Consider the following 24,930-nt stretch of genomic DNA (forward strand, 5'->3'; position numbering starts at 1 on the left):
TCAAAGTACTCCATACAAAAGGATGCGTCCCCCAGCTTATTTACAAGGGCTTCGTGCTTACTATGAAAAAACTCAAGTGCAACTTCCAAAGGCTTTATTTCTAAGTGGGTACCTCTGCTCAGCACCTGCAATAGCTCAGAGTGCATAAAGCAGAACAACTGTGCTCTTGTCATAGCCCATGTCACCACCAGTGGCTCAGCACAGATGCTGCAGCACAGTGCAGGGTTGGGACAGCATTACTGCTGTTTGCAATGCCTCTAATACTGCTCCAACATTGTTACTGGGCCCACATGAGCCCACGCTAGAAAAGCCAAGACCTATTTAATCCCCATCCTGACAAGCATGGCCCGTCCTGGGCTATGACACATAGGAACTGCTCTGACCCAGACCCAAAGCAGTTTGCGAGGCTGTTGCCATTAACATCAAATGGAGGTTTAAGTAAATACTCAGTCTTACCGCTCGGTGGAGCCACTTCATCTTTTTTGGGGACAATCATGTAAAAGTTTTTCAATAGGGATGATTCAAACTTAGGTGAGCATTTGAATCGGTCAGGACAGCACCTGGCCCTGCAGGAGAGGATGGGGCACAGCTGGATCTGGGGACAAGGACTGGATCTGCAGCAATGGGCACTCAGAGCTCAGCACAACCACCCTGGTCCCTCATTACAAAGCCTTACAATACAGCACTTCTGCAAGGGAACCACATTTCAGACACACAACACCTTCCTCTTTTTTCCCTTTTTCCTGTCCTGATCTGTGCTGGCACCAACCATCCTCACATGGACCATTTTTGTAAGCCAGACCCAAACCTCCCTGCTCCAAACTTCCAACACATCCCATCATCACCAAGGCACTGTCCCACACCAAGGTGTCATTCACAGCACTATATTTTTGCCCAGTTTGGGATTTCTTAGCCCCATAGACTAAGTCCTGGACTGCCCATAACCCTGCCATCATGCTGTGCTTTCTGATCCTGCAAACACAGCAGGCTGTTTGAGTTCCAGGCACACGGTGGCACTGGGGAAGCAGCTTTCAGTGCTGAGCAGCTCTTGCAGAGTTTCACTTATCGAACCCATCAGGACAAGGACATGGGGCAGCAGAAAGGCCTTCATGCAAAGCATGAACTTCACTCTCTGTGCACACAAAGGATGTGCTCTGTAGGGTTTGGTACCCAGCAGCAGCACCCATCACCCCATGTTCACCCTACTGAGCTGACTTTCTTTTGCCCGCATGCTGCTGTTGCCCACTCAGAGTCACTGCTCCTGGTCCTGGCTCCCATTAAGGACACCGAGCCCTATCACCTCCCCAGGGGTGTCATGCACTGGGATTTCTGATGTGCTTGTAGGGTTTAGGGGGATTTATTTTTAATTATTCTTATTTTCTTATGCACTTACATCACGGTGCCTTTCCCTTCCAGGAGGGGTATGTGAACACACACAGAAGGGGAGTACAGGGCTCTGCTGTGAGCACTGGGGCACTGACACCAACCTAGTGGGCAAAAGGTGGCCTCTGTGCAAGCAGTAATAAATGTTTGGAGCAGGCTGCACACAGCAGAGCTGAAAAATAACAGTGATGAAGCATGAAATGCTGCAGCAAACACCTCCCAGGTAGTTTTCCAGGCCAACAGTTACAGCAATCGCACTCAATGTTCACACACAAATAATAATAATCAAAGGAAAAGAAACAACAGAACCGTGAGTGCGCCTAACAAGATTAAAAATAATAACAATGATTTTAAAAGTCCTCCTCAGGAAACAATTACGCTTTTTATGCACTGTTTGGAGTCTTTGAGGGCCCCCACATTTAAAGAGGCCAATATACAGGGTGCTGTTATGCACTTCAAGGTCCCAGGGGTTTGGGGAGAAGCTCTGTGCTCTATGGGAGGAGCTCCCTGCCCTCTGCACAGCTGATTTCTTCAGAGGAACATGGGTATTATTGACTCGATTGTCTGTCTCATTGCAGTTTAATAGCAAAATTGCAGAGAAATGGATGAGCTTATTACTTTTAGCAATTTCACGCCCATATTTTCAGCATGGGGGAAATTGTTCATTACAACATGAGAAGCAGCTCGTTTGGCTTTGAGGTTTTAAGCACTCTGATGTTAAGTGTCTTGAATAACAAATACGTGTCACCTGGCCACCTGTTCCCAGAAAGGACTCAAATACTTGGGGGGCGGAGGAGGGGGCATCGATTTAACAAGCAATTAAATATTAAGCAACATTTTAATGGGAGATTTTAATCCCCACAATGTGACTCTGGCCATCCCCCTCCTCTGTTCAGACCAACAGATGCTCTTAGAATCACCAGGGTTGGAAAAGACCACCAAGACCATTCAATCCAACCATCGACCCACCACCACCATTCCCTTACCCACAGCAAGAGCACTGGAGCAGGTGACTGCCAGCTCTGGGATGCACCCACAAGCACTCTGCTTTCAGAACACTGTTTTTCTACACGTGCATCACTGGAAAACCGTGTTTTCCCCTCACCAGCTATTGTCAGCAATCACTTACCTCCCAACAGTCCGGAGATAGCAGCTGATTAATATCAAATCTCTGGGAGCTGTTAGATATCCATCAAAGGCTGAAGCGTGTGTCTTTTGCCTATTGAAACAGTTTAACCACTGATGGGATTATAATTATCTTGCTATCAACTGCAACAAAGCAGCTCAGCAGGAGCTGTTACACTTAAACAGGGGAGGTCAATGGAATTATTCTAGTGGGAAAGTAAATGTGAGACCGTGCCCTTGCTCTATGGATTGCCTGTAATTAATAGGGTTTATGATTTATAGCGGGGCCACACTATCACCTTGCAGTGATGGGGCTGGCAGCTGCGTGCCCCCGGCTGTGCTCTCCCGGTGGGGTGTGCACAGCTGGGAGTGATGCTCAGCTCCAGCAGGGGGTGATGAAAAAGTGGTGATACTTTGGGGCAGGGGAGCAGCTCAATCTTTCTTTGAGCAGATGGGACAAACATCAACCAGGAAGGGGTCGGGGACCTCATATTCCCATGGCCACATATTAGGGCTGGGCATGGCAGGGCTGACTGCTCCCCTGGTCCCATGCTGTGCGGGACACCTCTGTTATCAGCAGACATTTCATCATTTCCCACCTGACTGATTCCACCCCAATCTCTGCCATCTCCCTTTCCTGGCTGTTACCCCCTTCATATCTTTTCCCCATGCTTTTGGTCCCACCACTGTTGTAGCACAGGACAGGAGGCTCTGGGCATCCTTTCTTCTCTCAGCCATCTCATTTGGGGGATGGTTGTGGAGGATTTGTGTGGCTTTTTTTCCCCCATATTAAAAATCACAGCCCACTGAGAGTCCAAGGTTTTAGATCCACCACTTCCTGTAACCCTTTTCCCCTTCCCTCTGCATGAATCCTCTCAGTGGATGGCCACAGATTGACCCCACCAATGTGTCCCCAAGCTCCATGGATCTGTGCTGCCTGAAAGCAGGATTCCCCCAGTGCTTGCAGGGCTTTATGGTGGAGAAGCCTCAAGGGTCAGGAACCACCACTTTGGCGATGCAATGGGTGCCCAACCAGAGCCCAACCCCAACTCTACCCACCCACCTTCTACTCTCTAACCTAATCCTAACCCCAACCTCAACCCTAACTGGGTTCCAGCTCCAAATGCAAACCTGTTAGAAGAAAACAGGAGATGGGGAATTGAAATAGCAAAACAGTGATGTACAATGAACAAAACAATGGGAGAGAGAGCAAGAATAGGGGAGAACAAAGCTAGAAATAAAAAAGGAGATGAAATGGGAAAGAATAAGGAAGGGTGAAAAAGAAAAATCAGGAGAAACAAGCAATCAAAAGAAATAGCAAAGGAAAGAGAGCAAACAGAAGGAAGTACATGGAGAATAAAGGAGCAAGCAAGGACGGAGACAGAGCAACCTCCTGCTGAGAGCAAAGAGAGGAGCGTAAGGCGGCCCCAGCCACAAAAAGTAAAACAAGACAGTCATAAAGACAAAGAGAGAGAGGAACAAAAATAGCACCAAAGCCAAAAACATGATGGGAACGGAGGTGGTGGTGAGCTGACCCTGGAGCAGACAGGGAAAGCAGAGTGCAGGAAGGAACTCTGTCTGAATCTCATCATGGGATGAGGAGGGGACCCATGGGGACATCCAGGGCACTTCTGAGCCCCTCCAAGGGATGGTGTAAGGCTCAGAGCATCCTGGTGGGAGCTGCTCCACTCTCACAATGCCAGAAGCTGTTACTGCTTTACCACCAGGTGCCAATCCTGGTCTCCGCACAGCACATCACCTTGACCCCACTCTGCCACTTTTTTCCTCCTGGCTGTGATTTCTGAAGAGCACAATATGAATTAGCTCCTATGTGGGTTCTTGCCTGGAACAATAAAACCTAGAATGACAATAGCCAGGAAATACATTTGGAAAGCTATTACCCATCACATCTCAGAGCCACCAGATGGGAATAAAATACAAAATTCCTCCTTGGAAAGCTCTGTAGGTTGTACAGTCTTTTCTCTTGCTTTTTTGTCTTTTGCCACTTGACTCAGAGGACCAGGACAGCCATTCCTGGCAGCAATACCTGTGTGCCTTCAGAATAAAACACTGAGTTCTCTGGGTGCTAAACAGAGCTGATGCCTACATTGGTATTTTCCCTTGTGCTGAGCACAACCAGCGAGACCCTAAGCCTGAGCTGATGGTAAGGAGAACTGAGGTGGCAGTGGGACTTAATGCAGTCACCCCCCTGGGATGTGACACTCAACCTGCTGCTCTCCCCCAGGGATCCTGGTTAAGTGGAGATTGCTGGGTTTGAATTTCAGGTTTGTCATTCCTGCTGTGTTGTTTCATTTCAATGTGGTGCTGGACAGATGCTGTCACTCTGCTTCTAAACAGAACATTCTGCCTGGATCCTGGTCCCACCAGCACTGACTGCTGCAGAGCTGAGTGACCAGAGCAGCTTCAACCAGTCTGGGAGCATCGTGAGGCTCCTACCTATGCAGTGCATGAGTGCCCCAATAGCTCACTGCTCAAGCAGAGTTTTGCTATTGGGACCCCACAAGTTAAACTTCTGAAATGACTGCATTTTAACTGCACTTGAGGGCTTAGAGGGAAGTTTCTGCAAGTGCAGATGTGCCCAGGGCAGCACAAAGGTTCTACTAAGAAGAGCTTTCTGTTGACTTACATTGACCAGAAAGCACATGGGATGATCTTACAGCTTTCTAGCCCATATCTTTTACCATAGGAAGTCTTAAGCATGACAAATGCATGCAACAAGAGTATGGATTTTTCTACCACTGTGGCATCCTTTAGGAGAGCAGTGACTGGATGCTCCGTGCTGGAGCTGTATTGATCATGCTCTGCAAAAACAAGCTCAGGGCTGGAGGCCACACTCACCTGGAGTGTTTCCAGCAGCCTGCCATGCCCTCAGCTCGTACAAACAACAACACAGCCCTTGCTATAGGGTGCAAACACAGACACAGCTCCTACCGTCCATACCTACCCACACCTCATTGGTAGGATCATCATTACCAGCCATCTTGGGTTTCAAGCCATCTTCAAGCCATGCCTCGAGCTTCAGGTCACTTTTAGTAGCATCCACTCCGGGTCCATTCACAAGCGATGCTGTTTTGCCATGTAACATCTCTTTTCAACTTCTTGAATGTAATTGCATTATCTTGGTGAGTGGCAGCCAGCATGGGAGGATGAAACGGGAGGTTAATTTGCACCGGCCATCTCTCTTGATTTCTCCTTCATTTCCATTTCTTTTTAAAATGGAACTTCCATTAAAACAGCAGCACACTTTTCTATTAACCGAGTAACAGAGAAGAATGACTGCCTCTGTATCTCATCAACGGTGAATCTTTTTAAAATCACTCAAGAGGCAAGGCTCGAATCATATATTTAATAAGAACCACTTTGATATCACTTTTAAAAGCAATTAACATTATTATTAGAGATAAGCGCCAGATGCAACATTCAGATCCCGATTCCTAAGATAGATTTCTAAGGTTTCAGAGGGTGCAGACCTCAGGTCATCGCCTCAGCAATCATCCCTGCAAGTCACAGACCAATATGAGAACAGAACTTACACGGACACGGCAGATAAAACTCTCCATTTTAATCCCAATTTTGCTGCTTTTCAATCACTTCCAAGCACTCTACATATAGCAATTAGAAGAGGGAAACCATCCTGACAAGGTTTCTTCCCCACCTGAAGGTCCTGGAGTGAAGCATTCATTTCCACACCCCCTTCCTTTGGGACATGCACAAAGGGAACACACCTCTGGCTTTCTGTTGAAGAAGCAGAGCCCATCGCCAATGCAATCCAGATGTTTCGTGTCACCTGAGCTGACAAGCACATGGATGTCACCACATACCACCGTGCCACCATCCTCAGGTGACCTCAGCCAACAGTCCCATGGTTCAGCACAGCAATTCCTGCCTGTTGGAGAAGCACATCCTTCAAACAACAGCAGGAACAGCGCGGCCACACGCTCTGCAGTGCTGACAGCGATGGGGACAGAAGCCTCCAGCAGCAGATGGAAGGCTGGCGGCGGGGACACCTTCCACCACCACAATTAAATCTGACAAAGCCCATCTGCTGGCGCCCTGAGCGCTGGCAGGACTAGAGAGGAGCTGAGAACCGTGAATGATAGCACAGCAACATCCAAAGGATTCCTTTTTCCCCCCCACCTCCTCCAAAACATGCAGGTTTTTCCCTGTGCTAAACAATATGTGGCTTCCACTGATGACTGACAGCAACTGATCGCTCAATTAAAAGGGAATTTTACATTTTGGCCACTAGCTGTGAAGTCTCAAATCCCCCAGACTTTCTTGGTGTGAGTCCTCTCCATTGGCAAATGGCTTTTCTTAGAGGGCAGCAACAAATGCATCCTCATGCATCTAAAGACACTGCAGTCGTGTCTGTTTCATAAGTGCTAAAATTTATTACACGAGAGATGATGCAACAGCGAGTAAGAGAGCAAAATTCTACATTGAGTCCCTACTTTGCAATTCAGGACAACAAGAGGTTTTACTGCATTACAGAAGGGAGAAAACCCAAAGACAACTCCATTGAGTCTTGTGACGTGTAAGTGAACAATCAGATGCGATGCTTTAAGAAGGAACAATGAAATTTCTGTTTCTGTTCAATAAATTACTAAAACATGAGTCATCAACCTGCTGCATGGCATTGAAAATTAAACTCATTAAACACCCAGGTAGCATTATCCCGATGCAAATGGAAGACAGGCATGAGTGCTCTGCAGCAAACAACTCTGTGCACATCCCACCTTTGGGAAACGTATTTACACATACATCTCATATATTAATATATTTTAGTGCACCCTAGCCAGAGGGCAACCAGAAAGAGTATTATTCTGTGAGAAGGACAGGAGATGGGCTGGTTTCCCCTCCCAGCCGAGCAAAGACTGCGGCCATCCATTATTAGTCCCACATCCACGTGAAATGACTTTTCAAGATGTTTCCCTTTTCCAGTCAGCCAGACACCAGGACCCCGAAGCAAAGTGTCCCACAGTAGCTGGATAGATTTGGTTCCCAGGATTACTGCAGGTCAGATAAACCAGGCGAGTTCATCCCACTGTGTTAACAAGCCTTAAGTGACTTCAAGATGAAGAATTTCAGGCAAGCTGCCACTTATTGGTCTCTTGCTCTCCCTTCCTTACATCAACATCACTGCAGAAACACACTGAGCAGGCAGGATAGATGTGTTCAAGCCTCAAGAAGAAAACTATACCACTATAGAGGTAAGGAGAATACCACTATTCATGTCTTCATTCAGAGGCAAAGATGCCTTAAAAACAAACCCCATAGCCTCCATGAGAGGGAAGCCTGAGCAGGACGTTCTCTCACATGACCTGCCCTCAGCCTCTTGCACACATCAGCACATCCACCCTGAAAGCAGCAAAAAAAAAAGGGTAACAGAGTCCACAAGGGGCCAGCATCAGGCTGGCAGCCTGCTGTGCAATGCTTGGGCTGCCATGGGTTAATTCTAACAAGGCATGCATCCAAAAGACCCCAACATGGGACAGGTAGCCAATCGTGGGGCTTTCCACTTGGGGTTTCCACAAACAGAGAGGCTGGTGCTGGGTGGGGCTGGTGCAGCCAACAGCAGCAAGAGGGTGATGGGGAGCTCACGATTCTTATTCAACTGTATTTCATGTTGTGACATCTGTGAGGGGGAACTGGAGAGATCTACAGGATCTATCAGGGTGTCTCTGAGAGCTTCGCTTCTCCCAGACTCAAGAAAGGGGCTGCTGGATGATGGAGCAAGAAAGGGAAAGGATACAACGCTCCTCGCAAGACACCACGTCATTCAAACACAGCTTCTTCACGGCTTGGTGGCCTTTTCCTCTCACAAGCACACGTTTGCACACTTACCACGCAGTTACATGCAGGGTCTCTTGACTTCAATCACCGTACAAACCTGGTTGGGTCTTGGGAGCGCTTGGAGTCACCTGGGAAAGCAGTATTTCAATGCTCACAAGGATGCACGAGCTTATTACACTTATTCCAGCAGAAATAAGTGCTACCTTTTAGACTGCTTGCCAGAAGAAAATTAGAGTTCTGACCCAATTTCACACAGTTGAAATCACCTGTGGGAGACTAATATACAACAAAAATAAAGACACAAATGCCCATTTCCCCCATGTCCTCTCCTAATAACACGAATAAAGCTCTGTTTTGATATTTTGTCCTTTCCAAAGGAGTCCAGACCAATCGGTCCAAGTCAGCCACCTTTCAGGTGAAACTCCTCTGACTTCTCCACTCTTTACTTGATGAAGTTTTTAATTGTCCACCTCTGTCCTGTGCAGCTGCGAAGGATCAGGTCGATGCCGGCCATTCCCCTGTTCTCCACCTCCAAGCAGCGCCCTGTTCCCTTGTTCAGGATGGCACCGTTCTAAAATCAAAGACAAGGAGAAAACATCAAAACGTGAGGATGCCTGCGAAGCAAGTCAGGAATGCACACTGCAGGACTGCATGGCTGGAAAGTGCACAGTGCTCTGTGGGGCGATAATGAAATTCAAGCCATAAAATCATTTCCAAATTCATCAGTGGGGTTGACTGGAGTGAACTTTATCACTACCAGCCCACGGTATGAGAGCGAGAGGTAGTGATGGCAGACCCAAAACACACCTGGATGAAATTCCAGCGCTTATGAAGGCTGCTCTTGACCTTGTCACAGTCGAGGAGCTGGGGGAAGCGGCTCTTTACATTGTCCACCAGGCAGCGGGTGTCAGGCAGGAGCGTCGTGGTCCCAAGGGCACCAAGGTGAAGGAACCCCTCCTTGGTGTAGCGTGCAAGCTGGGACAAGGAGGAGGGGAAAAAAGACCATCAATATCTTTGAAGTATCACTTAAATGCAATAGAGAAGAGGACAATCACGGCAGAGCCCAAGGGAAAATCTGTGAGGATGATGAACAGACAAAATAGAACTGATGAGGATAAAAGAGTAACCCTTTCTCCAGCCTTTCTCTCCTCTTGTTAAATTTATTTTGCAGATAAAGGCGAGGAGTCAGGGCAGGAAAGGAAGGGGGAAGGTGAAAGGGGCGAGGGAGGAGGGAAGGAGAGGGGGGAGGAGATTCTAAGCCTTAAATCACAGGGAAGCCTCCTCCTGGCTTTGGCTCCTCGTTGGAGCCAGCTGGCTTGGAGGCCACACTCATATGCTTGCCAAGCCAGTCTTGCTTTGTACAGCAAGCAATGCCACTGGTGCATCAGGCAGAGCCCTCCAGCAACCTCTGCATTAGCCAAAGGGCAACATATCACTGGTTCTGTTACCCAGGGATGCAGGCCCAAGCATCCCCCATAGCTCAACAGTGCAGCAAAGGCAACAGAACAACACCTGACTGCTGCAGTAGCACCAGCACGAGAACCAACCAGCCCTGGGTGCTGCAGTGGATGCTGTGAGAGCCAAGGCTGGGGGTGTGAGAAGCAGCTGGCACCGTGATGGCACCATGCACAAAGGGCTCCTGCATCTGCACTGTTTGAGAGACCCCACTACAATGTTTCCCTAAACATATTTAAATTCAGGAGTGAAAAGGAGATGAATGACAGCGGCCTGCCTTTCATAGTTCAGGGGAAAGATATACACAGCTGCTTATTTAAATTATGAATCAATCCATTATCTAGCAGACAAATGAGGAGTATTCAGCACGTTAATTAACTGAGCATATCTGTGACCCAGATGTTTAAAAAGAGACAGTAAATCACACTGGGAGTATGGGTTATCTCAGTTAGAATAATTAAACACTGAAAATCAAGTTAAAACAATGTAGAAGGGTCTGACTTGAGCAGGCAACAGCAGATGCAGCGCCTGAATGTTGTTTTCCTTGTTCGTTTGGGAAACCAACTTTTTATATGGGCAGAGAGTGACAAGAGAAAGGGGAATGGTTTTAAACTAGGAGAGATTTAGGTTACACGTTAAGGGGAGATTCTTGACTTAGAAGGTAGTGAGGAGCTGGCGCTGCTGCCCAGAGCTGCGGGTGCCCCATCACTGGAGGTACATCCAAGGCCACAGATGGGCCCTGGGCAGCCTGAGCTGGGGGGCACCCAGCCAATGCAAGAGTTAGAACTGGATAATCTGTAAGGTCCCTTCCAAAACAACCATTCTGTGGTTCTATAATTCTACGACTCGTTGAGCACCTGAAGAAATTTCTCAGCCAAACACAGGACAGAAAAGAAACCGAACAGACCAAGGGGACAGACTAGAGAAAAACTGTCTGAAAACACTAATGAGCATATTGAGAAGTGGTTAATCTTGATGAAGTCTTCCACAGCTTAATCAGTGCAAGCAGCCCTTGGCCACATCACCAGAGAGAAAAAAGGATTCATATCTACAGCATTTTCCAAACACATCTCCAAGTTTAGGCTACAGAAAAGACAGCTTTGGATCTTTAATTGAGTCACTGAGTCCTAAAAATAAAGGATAAAAAGCTCTGGGATCTCAAAATCAATCTTTATGCCATCAAAACAGACATTGGGACTAAAAAAGGATGCTTTGGATGAGGCTCTGGGTCCCAAATTGGCGCTGCACATGTGCCCTATGCATTGCAAAGCAGTACCAACAATATATCTTCTTTGATTATTTTTTCTGGCTGGCTGCATCTCAGGGATGGGAAAAAGTTAATTAGACATCTTAGCACCTGGGAAATAAAAGCCTTGATGACCTTCATTGACTCTATTGGAAAATAATTTAGGGTTGTTTAGCTTCTTTTCTGCAGTGAGCAGATCATCCATTAGCAACTGTTAAGTAAAGAGCACAGTATTTTCTCCTTAACCCAATTTTATCTGATGCGCTGTTTTGTCATCCTTGACATCGCGGTGTCCCGGATGATCTCAGTATTGATGACTTTGTCCCCAGGTTCTGATGATTAAATGGGCAAAACACATTTTATCCTATAATTAAATGAAATGCTCTGCTGGGTGAACATTATCTTAAGTTTTATAGCATTATAGTGCTTTCTATCACATTAATATATCACCATCGTTCTGTCACTCCAATGAGGTATTACTATATTATTAGTGTGATACATCATTACAGCAAGGTTTTTTTCATGATGTATCGCTTAAAAGATGAAGCCATCAGGAAAAAGTCTAAAAGAGCACATTCAGTATAATTACAGGATAAAAGGATACTTCGTTATGAAATCTGATAATTATTTGAGCTGGAAGTGAATAAAAGCAGTAAGAATGAGAAGGTAAAGTGAAAATACAAAGAAAAGAAGACAAAAAAAGCAACAATAGAATCTACAGATTCTATAGCAAAGGTGCTGTGAGAAAAAGCCAAGAACTCATTCATATTTGGTACCAGGTATGGGATCCATCACACCCAACCACATCAATTTACACAGAATCATTTGGGGTAGAAAAGACCACCAAGATCACCAAGCTCCAACCCACCCCACCATGCCCACGTCCCTCAGTGCCACATCTCCACACCTCCAGGGATGGTGACCTCACTACTCCCTTATGCCAATGCATCATCACTTCTTTGGAGAAGATATTTCTCCTAATATCCAACCCAAACCTCCTTGGTGCTGCCCTTGTGCAGTTAAGATGCCAGCTGAGAGCAGACACGTTACTAGCTGAGGCAACAAACCCATTTCTGAATTGGGAAATGGATTTCAGTGTGGCTATGATGAGCACCAGGGAGAGAAGCAGACACTGCAAGCCACAGTGTGAACACAGACACCACTCCGTGTGCTGAACTACCCAACAGGAACTGCAAGTCCTTGTGTTTTACATATACATATCTCCAGCAAGTGAGCTATTAGAACAAAGTGTTTACATCCCTTCTAATTATATTTCGGGTAAGAAATTACAACACGCAGCCCATTAATTAAACTGCAGTAGCGAAAGTCCAATTTCTTTTGTGCCGCGCTTGTGTTTTTGCAAAAGGCTGATTTCAAAGCTTCTGCACTCCCTGATAGCTGCTTTTCAAGGAGTTAAGGCTAATTGCACATATGGCGAAACAAAAGAACTGCCAAGAACTGGCTCTCAGCTGGAGAGGGAAGAGACGGAGGTGAGATAGAAAACCAGGAAGAAAAACCTGTGCTGAGCTTGTGCAACAGGCAGTGCTTTATTTCAGAGTATCAAGCTGGAAAAAAGAAAACGTTGTTTAATCACAAAAGAAGCTGTGGAAAAAATAAGTAACCTGCTTTTAGTCGTTAGTCTTAAAGCCCCGGCTTAGTAGGCACTGTCAGACTAATTCAGTTTCTCCTATTATAATGCACTTAGAGGTTTAAGTTTCCATCCGGGAAGTCCAATAGGTAGTTTGTGCCATTTAAGAAAAAGAAATTGTGCATTTATGCAACAGCTCGGCTATATTTAGCAGTGACTTGATAGGCCACGGTTGAATGAGCTCTGTTTAAAGGCAAGGATAAACCAAAGTGAGGTTTGTCTCTACCCCAGAGGACTCCCCTGGCCTCAGCTCAGGTGGCTCCTGAAGTCTGCAGTTTAAGTTCAGATGAGCTTTGCAATTACTTACTCCCAGTGAACCTGGAAAGCTGACAGTGACTGTACTGTGAAAATGGACTCTTTACTGGACTCCTTACATGTGCCAGTCTTCTTCTTGAGCTACCCCAGATATCTATCTCCATCCTCAGACAGCCACTAAGGCTGCCATAGCTGCCATATCCTGCAGCTCTACATCCCCACTCGGCTCCATCCCAATCCTCAGCTCACCCTCCTGCCTACCTTAGCAGAAATCATTCTGCAGAGGAAGAATTCAAAGAGATCAAAATCAAATGTCATCCCGGGAAGCTACCAGGAACGAGAAGACCTGCTCCCAGGCCCTTAGGAACAGCTAATTATCACCCCATCAAAAAGCACTGTTTGTTTTCTTATCCCAGTTGGTTGTTTCTGCTCTGTCAGGTAAGAGAGAAAGAAAAAAGTCTTAAAATGCTCTTCCTGTGTGTGCTGTGCTCTGCTCATTGGCCATTTGCTTTCAGAATTATTTACCCTTGTCTGGAAGATGTTTTCAAATTACGCTTTTACTCGCAGCTCTGCTGCAATTATGGTAATCCAGAAAATAGCTCGAAGAGTAGTTGGGAAAGTGCATCTTTTTATACGAGTTTTTTTTTCTTTTTAAACAAAAAGGCCTTATACATTTGAGAGTGAAGCCAACAGATGCTGCACATCCACACTCCATCCTCTGTCCCTCCAGCCTCCACTCCCAACACACGTGGGCTCCTCACCTGTGGTCCCCAGCCGTGGCATGGGTACAATATTGCTGTGTGGTTCTCCTGCGGGCCCTGGTCGAGGCAAACATCTTTTGCTTTGTTGTTTCGAAGCTGTAAGAAATAAAGACAGAGTGGTTAAACAGCATCTTCAGATGTAAGCTGGGGACTGGTATGCAGCCACGTCCCTGGCTATGGAAAGAATATGTGGTATCGTATATCAATGGGCATAATCAGGCAGAGAAAAGTTTACTGTGCCCTGTGTTTTCTTTCAACACGGGCCTAATGATGATTATTTTTACATCATAATCACCAGTCAAAGGAGCCAGCTTCCTTGAATAGTGTTCTTATTTGGTCATGCGTGGAAGTAACAAATGTATTTTTAGACTGTTTTCAGTGCATTGCCAGGAACCTCAAATCAATGCGGAATCATTCCTATTTCATCAGAATCCTAAAGTATTCAACAAGGCAGGAAAAAGACATCCAGTAAGCACAAGGAAATCCTATGGCCTGTCACAAGGATGCAGGAGGAGACACAAAGCTGCTGGCTAAGTATTTAAAGACACCCATTGGAGAGTACTGGACTCATGCTACAAACCAGGTCTGTGAAGGCAGAGATGTCCTCGCTCCAATTTCATCATATAGGTCAACTGAAATGAAATAATGCCTTTAAAATATGGCCTGTTTGGGGGTGGGTGCCTTGAAGCTATCAGAGTAAATCCAATAAGGAAACTTTCTTAAAATTGATGCCCATCAGGGGTGCTCAAGATGTGTTTTGAGAAGCCTTCTTGAACTGCCGCTGTTCTGTTGAGACCCATTGCAACAGAATATTGTTAGTTGCCTGTTTTTATATTCCTAGTGCTGTCTCAATGCCAAGAGAGATTGAATTAAGTCTCCTTGCTTTATCTCAGCCTTAAGCTGTTGTGACAATGCATTATATCCTACAGAGACCATGTAAGAAATTAGGCTGAGGTTAAGTCAAAGGCTTTTATAAAATGACTACACGTTTGCTGCATAATCCACACACTCGATAGGCAACACACACAGTTTGGTGTCAACCCAGTAAATAACGTATTAAAATATTTTGCCGCATGCAGTCTCCAAGATTAGAAATAGATCCCAACACAGGCTTCCATAAGCAACTGTGAACAGATTTATAAGCATTTATACAACTATGCGGGCACAGTAAGGTCTGATTCACGTTGAACTCCTTTGAGGCTACTTCTCATCAGAGCCTCACCAACTGTAAATATTTCCAGTCCCATCTAAGGGTGTATCAGCCTTAATTACCTCGCCATACGCAACAGTGTTGTTGTATCTTCTCATTTCAGGATAAACGTGGTCCAGATACCACTGGAAATTCTTACACTTCAAGCTCTTCCTTAAGGCTTTTCTCTCAGTGACATCCCCGATGTCAATCCCTGGATTCTGAAAAACAACAGACACAGCACATCGCTGAAAGGCTCTTAAGGAAAGAGAAAATGAGTGCATTGCACTGATTTCACTGTTCTTTCCAATCCACATGGAAACTGCCAAAAGATTGAGTAACTTCACACTGAATCCATGCCAGGAAATTTTGGCAGGTGTGTCCAAGACTGAAATCATCATCAGAGAAATCTGACTTGGGACAGAGGCTTCACAGCCATAGCAAAGGAGACACTCACTTTTCTAACGGGATTTAAAGGCATTCTTACATTGGCCACCAAACACATTTTGGCCCTGGGAGGCAATATGAGAAGCACAACGTGGCACTGACAAAGCTCCCCATTAATCCCCTCTGACTTTGGATCAGTCTGGAAGTGATGGAGTTTATCAAAAGGCACAATGCCAAGCTATTGCTAGAAGATCTCACCTACCCCTCAGGTACTAACACAGCAGATTTCCTGAAGAGGTTACAGCAAATGTACATAAGGGTTAAAAGATGGTTGTGTGCTCAACCCTTGGAAAGCAAAGCCCTGCCTGCACCAAGCACCAAAACTCTTTCCCTTATGTGATCTTTGAGGTCCCTTCCAACCCAAGCCATCCTATAAGTCTATGGGAGACTCTACCAAGAAGTACCTAGGAGGACAGCATGGTTAGAAAGGTATAAAATAAAGAAAAAAAAAATTTAATTATTTTTTTTTTTAAAGAAAGATTAAAAATTTACCATTCAAATAGAAGAGAAGCAGATAGCAAAGAAAAAAAAAAAAAAAAAAAAAAAAAAGGAAGAACAGAAGATGAACCTCAAAAAAAAAAAAAAATCCTTTTTTGAGGATTTTGAAAAATACATGTTGAAAAAGCATCCCTGGAGACACAGAGGAACCCCACTGCTCACACTGATCTAAAAGCACACAGAGCTGCAGCACCCATCCCAGGGGAATAAACTCAGGAGCTGAAGAGAGCAACCCCTCTTTAACCTTTTATTTCATTACAACGTCTGGGGAACTAATGCAGCAACCAGGTGAAGGAAATCAAAGGCACAAAGCAGCCACTTCTCCTTCCTACAAGTGTCTGGGTTTCTACTCTATTTTAGCTCCTGCTCTTTTCTCTTCTAGTGATCATTAACTACAGCTGGGAAAGCAATTCTCCATTACAATGCTTGTAATGATCTCCTAATGAATTATTCACTCTGCTTTAGAGAAGACACCATTTTAATCTCTGACTGGTAGCTCACAGGTGAAATAAAGATGATTCAGCGTAGACAGGCAGGACAGGCTGAGAACTGAATGGGCGAGCCTGGAATATTCAGCACCTGGTGCTGCATTAAGGGATGGTCAGGTGGGGTCAGGAAAAGCTTCTGCACCAGAGGGTGGTCTCCAATTCACTGGGCACAGCCCTGAGCTGCCAGAGCTCAGGGAGCATTTGGACAATGCTCTCAGACAAAGGGTTTGGATTTGGGGGGTCCTGTGTGGAGCCAGGACCCAGAATAGCAGACCAGCAGAATGGGCAGTTACCAACCTTTCCCAGATAACAGCTGCTCTCTAATGCAGTATGAAGTTGTCACTACTGGGGCTCTAAATGCCAGGAAATCTCCCCAGATGTAACCTTTCCTCCAACAGCAGCAGCTCCTGCTAATACCTTTCAAAAAGCACTGAAGCACCGTGATGCCAGAAGGAATGCTGCTGCTGCAGGACCCTGGAGCAGCCCTTAGCTGGGACAGGATCTGCAAGGAGTCCTTATTTCCATCACCAAAAGGGTGGCTGTATATTTACTTTATATTTACTCAAATTCTGCAGGTGCTGCAGCACCTCCATCAAAGCTGAAAGAGCCCCAATGGCTTCTGTGGCTACTGGTGGGACAGAGGGTACTTCAGGCTCTTCTCTTGGGAGCACCAAATCCTCTACAATTCAATGTTTTAACCCAGTGAAAACTCAGGAGAAGGGCACAATGGCTTTACCTCCAAAGGCAGGTTCCACGCGATGTACACGTGGGACTTGTAGTCGTCCATCCACACTTCGGCCACTCGCAGGGCGTTACGCTTGGTGTAGAAACCAATGTTGTTGTTGTAGGGCTTCTTCTTGCGTTCAATATGGGCCACCCTGGAGCAGGGCAGGACTTCCATGCTGCCACCGCACAGCCACACCTGCAATGAAACCAGCAGAACTCCCATCAGCCAAGGGTCCATGAGCAAACTCAAGAGAAAGAAGGTTCTGTGGTTGCTATAGCACACAGGATCTCATCATCGGCTTCAAATAGAAATCTGTGGCCATGTTTGGACTTTGCTCAGCCGCGAGCCAGAGGGAGAAGTTAGCCTGTGCACAGAGCAAAATTCACTCTGACCCTTGGTGGGATGACGACTACATCACCCCACCTTTAGCACCCCACGGTTGCAGGATGGGGTGCTGTGTTTGCAGAGATGCTTCTACTAAATAAGAAGGATTAGTGCCTGGAATAACAGAAACAATTGCAAGAGCTCCTTCTGCTAAAGGGATGACTCAGAGAAACATATGGCAGGGACAGATTTCTCCCACTTGAAAACATTTGTTCATTATTTTTCTTTCACATGCTGTTTAAAATTCCCTTAAATCACAGTTTACAAGTTAATAAAACATTCTGAGAGCTTCTTTTCCTCAGACACAAAGGGAATGTGCAGAATGCCTCGCCATACCTGAGTTCTTACCTGCCTGTTTACCTTCACCAATAAATTATTTATCTTAAATATCAAAAACCCACGGCAGGGACACCAGGCTCTGGGCAATCATTATAAACACATATGCCAGGCAGGCCTAATAATCCCAGTTTCGCCTCTTTTGCAGTCTGCTTTGCACTATCCTTTTGCACAGTTGTTATAACACCCAGTGTTTCTGGGATCTCATCCAGGCTTACCACCTTTAATCCCATCTGCGTCCCCTCAATGCTATCAACCTGCAGTCCCAGCACTATGAGGAGCCTCACACCGCTTGCTACCATGGAACAAATAACAATTATACCCATCCATAAGACACGCATGGAGAGCACGTAAAGACATTTTGGAAGACTCAGGATAGAATGTGTAACAGAGCAGGTTAAATACGAGGAACAAGTCACAAGTTTCCCCTTGTTTTCTGACATTCAAATTTCACCACGACTATTAGCTTGCCATTCATCCACCCGTAAAGAGACGTGGAATTAAAAATAGAACATTCCCCTCCAGTAAATGACAGTGACTCAGTGGCTGCTCCTCCAGCCGTCTGCACAAATGTACAGATTGATGCCTGGGTTTGTGAAAAACACACACTTTAATGCTAAATTCTAGTAAAGCATTTCCAGAGAAACAAAGAGAAAACAAACCCATCACCAGGGGAGCTATAGAACCATAGAATCACTGAGGCTGGAAAAGATCTCTACGACTATCCAGTCCATCTACCCATTGACCACCAATATCTGGAGCACCTATAGGGATGGTGACCCCACCACCTCCCTGCTCCAGTGCCTGACCACTCTTCTGGGGCAGCTTTTCCTCATATCCAACCTCAGCCTCTCCTAGTACAAATTGAGGCCATCCCCTCTTGTCAGCTGACTGAATTCAACATGGAAAACCAGCAATTCTCAAGCAATGAAATCTGTGACTGCAGCTGAAACAGCATCAGCCATCTACTTTCTAGAAGCATCTGCCCAGGTGGGAGGCAGCCCTTGGTTAGTGCAAGATTCCATCACCTTGCTCTAGGGATGGGGTGACCCAGTTTTGCTCTCCTATCTCCCTCAGGGAGCACGAAGGTGTCACAGATGTGTGAAAGCACTGACAAAACAGCCAGCATCACGCTGACCTGCACTGGGACAGTTCAAAGGGGAATTCAGCGTGGTGCAGTGCAGCAGTAGAGCTTCTAGGGAGGTTCAGGATCTTCTCTTGTGCATGAGCATTCAAATACATTGAAGTATTCAAGGTAATGCATTCCCCCACCTCCCAGGCAAGGCACCAGCATCCTCACAGCCATCAGTCTGCAGGTCTTATGCAAAATCAGAGCTGTCTTCACTCTGCTCATGTGGAGCATTTAATGTGTCTCCATCCCTCACGATGGCTGGGACCTCAGCAGGTGCAGTGCTTGGGAGAACAGCAAGAAGTGCACAGACAGCCCTCTGTGCTGGTAATAGAGACAGCTAGCAAACCCCCATTTCACTTGACCACCACACTGCAGCGATCACAGGAACAATTTTCCAAGTGGCATGCAGTTAGGAACAATTACTGTCCACAATCCCCTCTGCCCTCCAAAATTCACTGCAACCATCAATTTGCTTTGCTCCTGCCTGCCAAGAGCAGCAATTACCCTCCGGGAGCATTATTTAAGAAACAAAAGGACTTCTGACAATCTGCTGCCATCACTGGAGCCAGCCAGGTGGAAAAGGGAGCCCCGGAGGAGCTGTGCATACAGGAATCATAGCATCAGGGAATCACTAAGGGTGGAAAAGACCTCATGTCCAGCCATAAAGGGGGGTGCTGAGAGCCTGTCCTGTGCTATGGCAGCCTCAGGACTCAAGAAGGATCACATCTTGGTGTCTGCTAGAAGATTCAGTTGCTAGAATGGGGCCAAACCCAATTCACTTCGAAAACACAAGTTTAATGCATACAAAGAAAAGTTTGGTCCTGCCCCAACGCAGCACCTTCTCCTCTCTTATCATCAGCATCCACGTGAGAATAAACATCCCATTGCTTGGGCAATGCCTTACATAATGCTGTGTGTCCTCCTCACCCCTGGGACATCATTAATAATCACCATAATAAAAAGTCAGAAGGGATAGCAGCTATCTGGGGTCCTGAACACGGCGTTCTAGCTGCAGCTCTCTCAGACTTCCATAATGCACACTGACAGCTCCCATTACAGGATCCTGACTTTCCTTGCTTATAACTTTGCCAAATTTTAAGTAGTCAGACTGAAATATATCCTAGAACAGCTCGAGCCTGCCTGCAGTTAATGCAAAGAGACATCATGTCTAATGGTGTCAGGATGAGTCTGCAAGGTAAACTCCTGATCTCGGAATGCATTGTGACAGAAGGATACGGGGAGAAGTGCTCCTAACTTTCATTACACAAACTGCAGTCGTTTCCAGCTGATAAGTTCATTTCTAAGGTGATTAGCAAAACTGTACCTTAATTAGCAACGGATTTCCCATTTAACAGTTTTGCCTTATCTTCCCCCTCCTCCTTTCTTTTAACATCAGCTTCTTTAGTTAAGGGAAAAACACAATTACCCAGGGCAGCTAAAATAATAAGAACACAACGGAACAAAGACCTAAATAATAAAACTGAGAAATAGCAAATAATAATAATAATAATTAAAAAAAAAAGAGAGAGATGGCAAAGAAATACTAAGAGCGTTTTCTTTCTACTAATCCAGTTCCAACCCCCTGCTGTGTGCAGGGTCACCAACCAGCAGCACAGGCTGCCCAGAGCCACATCCAGCCTGGCCTTGAATGCCTGCAGGGATGGGGCATCCACAGCCTCCTTGGGCAACCTGTTCCAGTGCGTCACCACCCTCCGGGTGAAAAACATCCTCCTAAGGAATCTTCCTGAATTCATGACTTTGGACAGGTTCCTGTCTTTGTTGTACCAGAGCCAGACTAGAAAGATCCACACTATCTGGTGTCCAACATCCCCAGCTTTTCTGCTGAGACCACTAAATGCATTCCTGCTATTATGGCCATTTAGAAATGCCAAACAGAAGCTGAACCCAGGTGCCAAATTCATTCCACAAATCCTAACCTACAGCAACAAGATGTAACAGTGACAGTTTCCATCCTCTTAACTCTGCGTGGAACATAAATAGTTTAACATTTGACATATTGGAGATGCTAGAATAAAGCAAGCTTCACGTCAACGCGAAGCAGCGATTTCTCTGTGCTGCCACAGTTCAAGGAGAATGAGACATCCACACTGTAATTGTGTTTGCTCAAACTTGAGGCTTTTCCAATGAAAAATTTATGCTGTGCTCCTCCAACAAATCCAACAAAACCTGTTCTACATTGTGCATCATTGCTGGCTACAATGGGTATTGATTTGGCTTCATAGCCAGATAAGGTGTGTTAGAACGGGCGTGAGGGGAGGCTGTATATAAAACACTCCAGTCACAAAGCATAGTGCAGGAGGATCAGCTGGAAGGCACTTGTCCCCAGCCTCATGGCTCAGAAAAACTGTGGCAAAAGAGCATTTTGCCCCTCAGCACATCAGGATGGGTGCTTTCATTACTTTAAAATTACTTTAAAAAGTCATGGAGCACGAAGCTCTGGTGATGTGCTGCAGTGGTTTGCAGCTATCGTGGAATAAATCTGTGCCTTTCATAATACATTCAGCGTGAAAATTCCTCAGCGCATTGATGCCATCTGATCAGTCTTGGCAGCACGGCAGGGACCTGATTATGCTCTAATAGCGTAACGCAAAGATTATTACAGAGACCCATAAAAGACAAGTGCCTAAAACTCACATCAACAATACCTGTAAGCCCTTCTGGAAGGCAACGACCACACTGGGCTTTACACCCTTGTAAGACACAAACTACCAGCAGAATTTGATTCTGATCTACTTGGAGGCTGCTCATTTTTGCTTTTTATTGCCCATAACGTACCAAAACCATCTCGATCACATTCTCCTACAACCACTTTTGTCAAAGCTGTAAAAATAAAACAGCCTAAACAGTTCAAGGGAATTTTGATCTATTTTTCATGCATGGAAAGCCGTTAAGAGGAAATGATTCTCATACGGTTCTCTGGACTAACAGAGCTCCACGTGGGGAGCAGCACGAGAAGGGGGAAGGTGTCATGGAGCAGTTTAACCATAAGAGGCAGTTCTGAAGCAGAATTATTTATGCAGAGAGAGGCAATGCATGCTGGAGCTGACAGCTCACCCCTCTCCTTCCAGTCGTCTTAACTCCAGCGTATCACGACTGCGGCTTTTGTGATCTGTAATTATAGATTTCCTCTCATCAGGCGCTGATGGGGAAGGCGCTGAAAGGAAGCCGAGCTCCGGCACAGATACTTGTAGATGGATAGGATTTAATGCAACTCAGATGATCCTCTCTGCAGAAAATTGCTCAAGCAACTCATCAAAAAAAAGGGCTAATGAGTTTAAAACTAGAACATGCAAATATTGAGGGAGGAAATGTACGCAGTGTCTGCTATTTGGTGTGGATGCCCATACACACCACGCACAGACACACACGGTATGTCAGAGCTCTAACCCACACTGACAATGCTTTATAGGCTCTCAGATGGTTTTGCTATGGACTTTCTCATTCATTAGGTTTAGAAAGAACGCCATAGGTTTAGATAGAACCACGGAATTATGGAATAGCTGGAGTTGAAAGGCACCCTCAAAGATCACCAAATCCAACTCCTGGCTCCACACAGGACCACGTGAACCCAAACACTATGAGAGCAGTGTCATGCCCACTGCCCTGGGGAGCTGCCCCACACCTACCAGCCTTTGGTGCAGAAATCAGACTGTCATTTTAGTAGTTAGCTATGGGTAGCTCATGTTGGGCAAGGTAGCTCTCATCTGGCCCTTGTTTTAGAGGAGAAACGCCAGCTGCCTGTGTTACTGAGGTCCGTGGGCTATTGCATGCTACTGCTCAGCACATTCCCCCTCGCAGCACCATGCATGCTGCAGACAGACTTAATGTGTGCAAGTTTGAAATCTGAAAATAAGGTCCAAACCAGATGGTTAGAGACTGGGGCTGCTCTGTCATATTTCTGCCATTCACTCTGCCATCTGCTTATTTTCTAAGGCGATGCTAAAATCCCATCTTCAGCGCGGTCGTCTTGTGCCTTGAAATAATGAATACTTTGCAACTCAAAACAAGTGTGAAAGTTTAAAGCCCAAGCAATTGCCGTGGCTCTGAAGCTATCATCAGCAAAGCTGCTGATAACTGACTGTCACCGACAGCCTTCGACCTCCACTAAAAAGCTCCTTTAAAATTCTGGCACACGTGCAGGTGAAACACTGTGCAAAGGCTCTCGAAGATGAAAAACCTCCTACCAGCTGCTCATCAGCACCATCATCTGTTCAACGCCACTCCTTCAAGTCTGGCCAACTCCGGAACCATTTCCCTTTGGTACAGACAAGCCACTGAGCTGGAGCTGTGAGTTTAGATTTGGAAGCCTTGGCTTGGATCTAATGCAGAGTGGGGCTTTCCCCCTCATGCACACAGCATTGCCTACAAACAGAGCTGCATTCCTATTTGTATTAATATCGATCTTAATTAAGGCTGTCTCTGTAGAAGCTAACCCTGATCAAAGCCTTGTTTGCATATGGACTCATGCAGAGGCAGCATGTATTTGAACTGTTGAGGGTGATCCAACCCACTGGAACGGTCACATCTTTATGGGAAGATATGAGATTGCATTATTCATGCCCAGAAGAGCATCAGCAAGCCTCTCCCAGTATGGCCACATACTTCATCTGTGCTCACGTCCCAGTGCTGCAGCAGGAAAGCATCCTTTGTGGTTGCCCAGAAAGCACACTGCTTCATGTTAAGTCCTTATAACACATGCTGAAAATTGTTCCATTGGTCTGTGGGGCCAAATTGCCACCGCAGCAATCAAAATGGTTTTGAAAGATGACCTTGGCTGCTTGCACAACCCACTGACTTGCTACACTCCATCAACCTGCTCCTCCTCTCCCCAGATCCCACACAAAGCTTCTGCCGCATCTCTATGTCCCTCGGGGTCTGGTCACAGCACGGACACCACAGACTATGACCACTAATGATTCTTCATGCAGCAAACACCAGCTGTGCTCGTCACACCGCACCTCGTCAGTGCAAAGGAACAGCAGTGAGACACCAATGAAACAGCAGCTCTGCGTTGCCTCCGGGTGACTTTGGTGATGTGTGGCTGCTGTGCGGCAGAGGAGACATGGGCTGCTTTAGCAGGATGTCCCTTGGGTCACGTTCCCAGAAGGGATGGCTGGATAGGTCTCCACGCTGCCCTCAGCCCTGGCTGAAAGTTAAGCTGCACACACACACAAACGAAGCTCTCTGCTGTAAATCAATCCAACATTCAGCTGCACTTGATGGGTCCAGGCCAGAGCTTCATGAAAAAGATAAAACACAGCCACTTTGATGCTTAGATTTCTTTTCTTTATACTTATGAAAAACCTGAAATATCCCCGATTCCTTATTTTTCCCCTGCACGTGTACATATAATGTAATCCAGGAAGTATTTTGGTAGCACAAGGGTAGAGAGGAGAGCTGGAGCCTCTCCATCCCATGGCACCAGGAGTGTGGCTACAAGCTCCCCACAGCTGCAGTCCTCTGTGTGCACCCTACACCCTCTTGCACTGTAACTCATTTCTTTCCCAAACTATCTATACTTCCATGAACAGGAAAACAGACCCTCCTCTTGCTCATCTCACCCAGCCAGGATGCACAGCAGGAGCACCCAGCACTGGGACACAGAGGCTAAGGAGCCTCTGACCTCCATCCTCAGCTGGGCACCTCCATGAGCAAACTGATTTAGTTTTGAAGCTCGGCCAGCACTGAGCTGAAGTGGATGACAGCCCTCAAGAAGTCTGAGTCTGAATTATTCTGCAACTCCTGCTCAGAGATGCTTAAGACAGATGTACAGAGATCCCTGTGAGGATATCACTAGGCTAGGGTAGAAAAGTTGTGAATTATCATCTTGGCTCTTCCACTGAGCAGCTTGACAAGTTATTTCTGTGCTATCTACCCTAGTTCTCCCCTTCTACCAACAGCGTGGTCTAACCAGACAACATATTGTGAGGAGGGAGGCTGTAACAACACATGGATGGCTCCTCGTGCTACACTGGTCCCTTCAAGATACTGGAACACAAGGAATAGCTTTGCACTGTAGGA

General features: G+C 46.1%; 1 protein-coding gene across 1 annotated transcript in view; it reads right to left on the bottom strand.

The window, feature by feature from the left end:
• Positions 1–6,896: 6,896 nt before the first annotated feature.
• GALNT17 (polypeptide N-acetylgalactosaminyltransferase 17) overlaps positions 6,897–24,930 on the bottom strand; it is a 127,476-nt gene continuing 109,442 nt past the window's right edge. The window contains exons 7-11 of the mRNA XM_015880996.2: positions 17,046–17,231; positions 14,960–15,097; positions 13,688–13,783; positions 9,130–9,297; positions 6,897–8,893 (exon numbers count right to left, since the gene is read on the bottom strand). Coding sequence (XP_015736482.1) covers positions 8,765–8,893; positions 9,130–9,297; positions 13,688–13,783; positions 14,960–15,097; positions 17,046–17,231 — 717 coding nt within the window. The 3' untranslated portion in view covers positions 6,897–8,764. The remainder of the gene's footprint in view (positions 8,894–9,129; positions 9,298–13,687; positions 13,784–14,959; positions 15,098–17,045; positions 17,232–24,930) is intronic.

The sequence above is a fragment of the Coturnix japonica genome, chromosome 19, assembly GCF_001577835.2.
Source record: "Coturnix japonica isolate 7356 chromosome 19, Coturnix japonica 2.1, whole genome shotgun sequence".
NCBI lineage: Eukaryota > Metazoa > Chordata > Aves > Galliformes > Phasianidae > Coturnix > Coturnix japonica.